This window comes from Platichthys flesus, chromosome 20, assembly GCF_949316205.1.
Source record: "Platichthys flesus chromosome 20, fPlaFle2.1, whole genome shotgun sequence".
Taxonomy (NCBI): domain Eukaryota; kingdom Metazoa; phylum Chordata; class Actinopteri; order Pleuronectiformes; family Pleuronectidae; genus Platichthys; species Platichthys flesus.
Window position 1 is genome coordinate 7,887,202 of NC_084964.1, and position 8,328 is coordinate 7,895,529.

Sequence of the window (8,328 nt, forward strand, 5' to 3'; positions counted from 1 at the left end):
TAATTACAGCTTGTAAATGTAAAGATACAATCGTAAAACTGATATAAATACCAGCAATTTGTACCTATTTGAAATAAAAAGCAAGAGTAGTCATCGTATCTTGCATACTTTTATTACAGTTACTTCACTCCACGTCAGGTGCCGACCATATGGAACTTAACACAGCTAGGGTTACTATGGTAACAGCGACTTGTATGAAATCGGGTGAAATTTGTGGTAGCTGTAACGTTTAACGATTTCTGACAGGACAAAGTCATTTGTTTTAGAAGCCGATAAATTGTTTTATAAGGTTCTAGATAAACTGTTCCATTTTACCCCCCAACTTCCTGACCGGTCACGACCCACCACCCTCAAACTCACACACCAGTCTCAGCATCTAATCCCATCCTTCCCCATGTTCCACCTTCATCCGGTCCCATCATGAGGAGGAGGACTTTGTTAAGAGAGTCACGGTTTTGGCGACAGAACATCAGACTTACCGGGATCATTTGGAATGGGTCGTCGAAGTGGGGATTTAAATGTAATCTGGAACACCAGCTGGCCGCACACACACAAACAAACCCACACACACAGAAATGGGTACAGACACACAAATAACAATGACCGTACAATGACCCTGTGGTGGAAAGACGTCATTGTCTTCTTAGTCCAAACCTGTGTGTTTGTGCCCACACATTGTCACTAGATTGTATCTTTTGCATTTTCTAACTGATTCTACATTAATATAACTTAACTGTTACACTGTGCATTCATTCATTCAGGCCGCAGTGTCCACAGGTCAAACAAACCATGATGATGTAAGGTATAATGTTACTGTCACTATCTTTACTGGATAGGTAAGAAAATTGACCCAATGATGGCCGTGCATGAAAAGTCATGAAATCACCATTAGGATTCATCCTCTGGGAACCATGAATCTGCACCAAATTTCAGCAGAGTTCATCCAGCTGTTGTTAGGACATTTCTTTCCAAATCTGTGAAAAAAATTGAATTACTTGTTCATTTTTAGCTCTAACATGTGTCCTTTCTCTGCTTCAGGGTCGTTGCATCAACTTCACTAGAGTGAAGGACGAGTCAGCAGCAGCCAAGGCCCCGCCTCGCACTCCCATCCACACGCCCTCGCCGCCGCCACCGGACTACCAGCCCGTGACCCGCACCGCCTCCTCGTCTCCCACCTCCAGCAGCCCTCCTGCCAGATCGCCCCCATCAGGCCCGGTACCCCCAGGTCTGCCGCCGACCCGCACGCCCCCTGGGCTTCCATGTCCGCCACCATCGCGCCCCCCGCCCAGCCTCCAACCCTGAATCTCATAGACAAAACCCCTCCCCAAACCCCCCTGCTTTGATAAACAGACTTACAGCTCTGTTGACCAGTTCTTTCAGTTTGAAGGCCGCCGCCCTTCTACCTGGGCCAAAGCTACTCCTGCTATAAGCCAAAGATTTTGAATCCCAGTCACTCTGTTGTTCTTCTCGTATGGAAGAGGGTGTCAAGTTAAACAGTTGAGTCGTTTCACACATGCTACCACAAAGTGTGGTTTTAATACCAAAGACAGATGCTATATTACTAACCTTGATGTCCAAGATACAGTTTTATGTGCTAAAGTGAAATCATTGCAAAAGCTAATTTCCTACAGAGCACCAACCTGTTCACTTCACATTTCATTCAATACAGAATGAACAAGAAATACTTTAACTTTGGTTTGGGAGGATTGTTGCTGGACAGCAAAGCATGTTGGGACAGGGAAGTCCACAGAAAAGTATAGCAATGGATGAAACTTGTTTAATTTGAATCAACTACTGAGTTGTGCCATTGTTGATGAGAATGAATTTGAAAAGCAGGTTGTACGTGGAAAGTAACCAGGTTAGACTCCATTTCTCCATTGGAGCGTGGTTTTGAGGAATTCGATTTCCAAGCAAATTCAATCAGTCGTGTTGCTGAAAGTAAAAGAAAAGTTTTGGTTTTTATCCACCTTTTTGTTTTGTTTCTCCGATAACATGCGAACCCAACAGATTCCAGCCCTCAAATAAAGAGATGACAGTTACAGTGTCAGGGAAGTGTACAGATGTTAAATGGAAGGTTTTTTACAAAATGTTTGAGATGTGTTATTCGATGCTATGTCTTTGAGGCCTTAGATTTTGTCCACAACCAACTTTTCATGTAGTTTCATTAAGATTACAGCATTTATATTTTTTTTTGTTTTGTGTTTTTTTACTTTGGTATCTGCGCACATAGAATGCTGGTCAACTACAGTATGTATTTGTTTGTTATAAGCATCAGAACATTGAAACATATATGAAATCAAGCAACCAGGTTAAACATCTTTGCTGACATTGTTAGTTTTTTTTTTACTTTGATACCGTTCTGTGTTTTTTATATCTTCAGTTTTATCATTGCCGGTCACATTGCAGGTCACATTGCAACTGCAGGGCAGTTCAAAGAGCATCTAATTTATTTTACTCCCCCGAGAGGACTATAGGAGAGTACTTGAATATCGACAAGGTGTCCAACCACCAAGACGGACACTGTGCGCAGACTTTAGAATCACAACACTTAGCCAGTTAAAAGTTATATAAGGGTTACCAGCATTTCTCAACCCCTCAGCTACTCGGAGGAGGATTAGGGCCATGTTGAAAAAAAAATACTTCGAAGATTTTGAGAAGAAACTCTATAATAAAAGAATAAAGTTGTAATACCCAGTTTTGTGGGAGTTTGAATTGATTTGCTGAACATGGCCGTAGTAATCTGCCGTAAAAAAAAAACTTTGCTGAAACTGAACGTAACCCTTTTACAATCAGTAGTGTGTGAACTGGGAAGAATAAAAACACAATAGTGTGAATGTTGGCATTATGTGTCTGAAGCTCTTTTCTAGAGCAGCTGAAAAGACGCCACTAGTGTCTACAGGTCATATCAGGAAAAACATTATTCCTCTAAAACTGAATAATAAAGAAGTACGAGATTATGACTTTAGAATCTGTTGAAAAATGCTGGTATTTCTTCTATATCCAGGGCCTTATGGAATTTTCTCCCTTGACTTTTCTTTTTTTATATACTTTAAGACGTACGTCGTTCAGCTATATACTGTACCATTGTGTCACCTCGTGCATTTGTAATCGGTTGCAGTGTCTTAAAAAAAGAGTCTCCACTGCTGAGGGAAAGGTCCTGAAGTAAATTGTTTAGTATAACAAAACTTTTTCGGCTGAAAATGCTTTTTAAATTTTGAATTGGCTTGCTGGAGTTGAATCAACTCATAATAGTGGCTGTGATGAACAACAGTTAAATGAAATGGGCAGGGAAAATTGGAATATTGCTGAAACATTTCTAGCATCAAATCGAACTGCTTTCCCACAGGTGTTTATGTCTTCACTACAATTTACATTTTTTGAGACTTAATCATTTCCAACAGTTGGTAGCATCATAAAGAAAATGGAGCTGACGTTCAGTTGGTATGGGTCCAACTAGAATGGCACAGTTAAGACCTCCTCCAGATCCTGATTTTTATTTGGACCTGCTCTAAGTTTCACACTTCTAAATATCAGTCCCTGTAACATGTCAGATTTTCAAGTTCCATAAATGAATCTCTGACAAATCAAGAGACATGTAGGAAAAAAATTCCAGCCTATCTTGCAATGTTAAGGGAAGTGGAAAAAGTTCCTGGAGCCACACTGACATTTAACGAACCCTTACCTGACCCACACCACAACCTCCCAACACGTTTTGTGGAGATCTGTCTGGTAGTTTTTGTGTAATCTTGTTCACAAACAAACAAACCAAGCAGAAAAGAAAGGGACAGGGGTGAAAACAGAACCTCGTTGGCAGCAAAACAGAACAGATCAGACTTTAGCCGGTATCATGGTTTGTTAATTTACACAATTCTGTTGCGTTACATTGTGTTATCTGCGACATCAAACAGCACCTTTGTGTGACTTCATCCTTTCACTCCCGTCAGGTTGCCGAGTGATCGAAGCTCTAAATCAACGCAGGTCTCAATTCCTTCACTGACTTAATGTATTTCATATGTGAAATGAAGATTCCTCGGTTTCGTTACCTTGGTCCCAGCAATGCATCTTTTCTAATTTGCTCTAATAATAACAACAACTTTATTCACAGCCAAGAAGAATTACAGTTTAAATCCAGCATCAGTGTTTGAAAGGGAGGTTCTGCAGTTGTTATCACTGTCAGATGAGTAGAGATGCATTATGTTAACCAGTGTATTAAACAGCAGTACTGAAGCAAATATGAAAGACGTATATGATTTTCTTTGTTGGTTGACATGACTTTTTTGAACAGTATCAATAAAGGTTGACTTCCAAGCTTCCACCACAGAGTTTGTGTGTGTGATTTTTGTGTGATTCGTGAGTGACTGACTTCCTGTTTGCAGCTACATCCTGTGAGTTCTGACAATTGATAATAAGCATTAAAATGACCTCTATACCCAACCCACACACGTTATATTATTAAGCCTCTATACGATGAAATAGACACATGCATGACAGCGACATTCATAAAAAATTACTTCCTGTTTTGGGAATTTGTCTTCAAAGTAAAAACACAAAATTTGTTTTATTAATACTGAGCTGATTAACAAGCTTTTATTTTGAAAATGTTTGAAACTTGTGACTGAAGTTGAACCACACACTCGATTAGTATTAAAGCACATTCAGTTTTGTGACTATAAAATCTTTATTTCAGATAAACCAGGTAGAAAGCACAAAGTTTTCGAAATGAACTATGCACCATATATATTAACTATGCACCATATATATATATATATATATATATATATATCGTAGAACTGTTTGAGGAGGACTCACTAATAAAGAATAATTTTGAAGTAGCTCCGCAGCATAAACAGAGGACAAGCAAACAGCCACAGTCCAATCGGGCAGGTTCAGAACGGGCACTGCCCTAGTAACAGTAATTGGATTAGTATCCTTTGTGTAACAGGTTATGGTTAAGTACCTGAATTCCACCAAATGAGTTATGTTTACCTACAACACCATGTGTGTGTGTGTGTTTGTGTGTGTGTGTGTGATATATATATGTGTATAGCCAGGCTATATCAGCGCATTAACATGACTATGGATCACAGCCTGCGGGAGGGAGCTGGATTTTGGACACACATATATATACGTATATAATATCAGTGATGTGTTATTGCAGGTTTAACCAAGTTATTGCTGTATATTGTTTAACATAATGTAAAGTCATAAAACAAGGTAAGTCTTGTAACCGTGTGAGGAGCAGAATTCATTAACATATTAAGTTAAACCATTATCCTGAGCTTGTAATGTGGTTTCTGTTCACTTATTCCCTGTGAGCCTGTTATGGATGAGCGCAGCTGAAAAGTGGTCTCGCTGTGGAGGATTTTCCTCCTTCAAACCTCCTGAGGCTTCTTCTTTGCTGATGGGGGGGAAGAGAGCTTTCCATTGAATTTCCCCGAGTACTTTTTTCCATGGCTGCACTGGTTTCTCTGCTGGTTACTTTCCGGTCACAAGATTAATGCTGACCTTTCGACCCTCGCTTAAATCGCCCCGAGACAAGAAACCAGGTACGATGTCACTGTTGGACCTGAGGTCACGTGTGTTCAAGCAACCCCCCCCCCCCCCCCAGTTCCGGGGATGTCAGTTTGTAGTCTAGAATCAAGGTGTCATAAACAATCCAATGTAAATGAAAACACATTATGTGCCCGAGGGAGAACTCAAAATCTGATTCTCTGGTTGGTAATGAATTAAATGCAGACAGAATGGCCCCCATGAGCAGTTCCAGCTGGATAATAACCGTGGAGTCTGCGTTTTGTTTTTTCCCCACCGCGTGCAGAGGAGAGAAGGATGTGGTGTGTTAAAGGGGGCGGGGGGGGGGGCTGAATCAGGCAAACGGAGAAAAGAGTGGAGGGAACGAGGCGGACGGGCAGTCAGTCCTTCAAACAGAGAGCTGAACAAAGCAAAAAGCTAAAATAACATCAGCTGGGACTCTGCCGGGCCTCCCAGTCCCATCACCTTCACCAGTGGCCACTTCTCCACATGTGGAACAAATATTGGGATTATAGAAGTCTGATGGTGGCATTAATTTTCCATAGTGTTTGTGTGCAGTTGTATTGTATTCATATGCTAACTCCCGCAACTTATTCCATTTGAACATTGTTTTTAGGATACGGCAATAAAATAAAAATGATGCTGCCGTTAGAAGGGCAGCTCTCTAAAGTGGCCATCTTTGTCTGTGACACCATAATGACCTGAAATGCTTTTGAAGAATTGGAGACAGTACGTGTCAGGAAAAACAGGAAAACCGGAAAACGTTTTTTAAGTTAGAATTTGTGGTCAAAGTTATGTATAGGAAATTATAGATATGGATGCATTAGAGGATGGGACATGGGCTGAGTTAAATAGTCTAAGTTCGCGTACAATTTTTTTTCTCAAAGATTTTTCTGTCATTTTATTTCGTTCTTAACACACTGACGTTTGTCCATGTGCAATTTTTTAGAGCGACTTGAAATTGGTCGCGTCTGCGAAATGGTGAAGCCTCGATACATGGCTTCCCGTCATGATCCCTGCATACACTCTTGATCCAAGTGACGTCAAAAGGGCAAGAAGGCGGTGGCCATATACAGGATACTTTGGTTTCAGTTTCTGGCAGGAAGTGAGGAGGTGCAACGGCCATCTTGAGATGTCTGTGGGACAGACGTATCCACTTCTCTCCCTGGAAAACTTCCCAATGGAAGAATACATGATTGTTCCATGGCATGTGGACTTCATGCACAATCACCTTTTCCATGTTAGCTAGTGGAGGAAATCCACTAGCTAACCGAAACTGTTATATGAAGTCTGAAGTCTAAAGAAAGTCAGACCAGGGTGGCTGAAAGCTGGGAATGACGTTCTGGAGATACCACAGGTTGTCATGACTACTGGTACCTTTAAACTGTCCTTTTTGCAGACACAACTTTGTGAGCTAGATGAAAATTATGTTCAAGCATCGCATGTGTCGTTTCCAGAGTCTGACAAGACAACCCACTGAAAACTCTTTCAAGTGGTCTAAATACTAATTTCTGGGTGCCCATATTTTACCAATGGTTAATGAAGGCTTCTGCAGCCACATCACAACCAGCCTTAGAAGCCAGCTCTTTTTTTCTCAGTCTGGTTACGCAGATATTCCGACGATATTTGTGGCAAGTAAATTCCTCCCCAGCTGTCGTGAAGCAGGCAGATTTGTGCAGCGCCCCCACAAAGCATATCATTATCTGCAGACGACAGACGTGTACACACTGCTCCGGTGAGAGGTGGTACGGTCACTGCTTTATGAATGTTACTCGATGATCCACGAGGCATCTGAATCACTTACAGTGGATGACATGTTTACTGCTGCTCGGTTTTCTCTCGCCCACTCTGTAATCTCTATTTCTTTCTTTCTCTTTCTTAATTTCCTCAAGCTGCAGAAAACTGAGGCCCACAGGAATGTGCTGATGGCTGAGTGTTTCATCTGGTCTCACATTACCGCCCAGACTGAACCTCACTGACCCAACACACACACACACACACATGCAAACACACTCTGGTATTCGTCATTGTGCCTGTATTTTGATGCCCCCGGTCTCCATGGTAACTGGTGCGGGTGCAAACAGTCAGCTGCAGAGATGGAAAGCTGTCCTGTGAGCACAGTGCTGGCTCCTCTGCATGTTAGAGCTAAGTTTCTATAACAATAAACACTTTTTCTCATTTTCTGTACATCGGGGACTTTGTCTTTGCACATCCAACTGACTCTGAAGATGTTTATCGACCTAATAAACTTTGACTAACAGTTAAAGGGCCCATATTTGACACCTTTGTGGGATTTAATTTGAGGTATTGCCCTAAGATGCTTGTCAGTGGTTTAAGTTAAAAAAAAACTGCTGCAAGACTTTGAAGGGCTGATAGAAGAGGTCGATTAAATGTTGCCTTTGACCCAAATCACAAGGCATTCCTCTGATATGATAACCAGACATTCCCTTTGATCTGATTGTGATAGCTATGAGGTTTATTTGTAATGTCAGTTCTTTCCCAGCCACCGCACAGAGAAGCAACAACTGGAAAACACAAGTGCTACAGAGAAGGAGAATTACAGAGTGACTTCACGAGAACGAACGCAGAGGCACAATAAGCACCGTCCAGCAGAACAAATCTCCTGCGATGGATATGTTCGAAGAATTTCCTTTGATAGAGGAGATATTCTCAATCCTTAAGAGGGAGGTCGAAAAGTGTAGGTGTGACTTTGTCAACATCAGGAACAAACTAGCTGCTCTCAAGGTCCAAATGGACATTGCAAAGCAGAAGCTGGATAAACAGGAAGAGGAAATAAAT

At 41.4% G+C, this 8,328-nt stretch overlaps 1 protein-coding gene across 1 annotated transcript in view; it reads left to right on the plus strand.

Annotated features, from left to right (window-relative positions):
• Positions 1–4,313, plus strand: part of antxr1c (ANTXR cell adhesion molecule 1c) — a 36,737-nt gene extending 32,424 nt beyond the window's left edge. Inside the window, exon 18 of the mRNA XM_062378658.1 lies at positions 1,039–4,313. Coding sequence (XP_062234642.1) covers positions 1,039–1,302 — 264 coding nt within the window. The 3' untranslated portion in view covers positions 1,303–4,313. The remainder of the gene's footprint in view (positions 1–1,038) is intronic.
• The last annotated feature ends 4,015 nt before the right edge of the window (positions 4,314–8,328 follow it).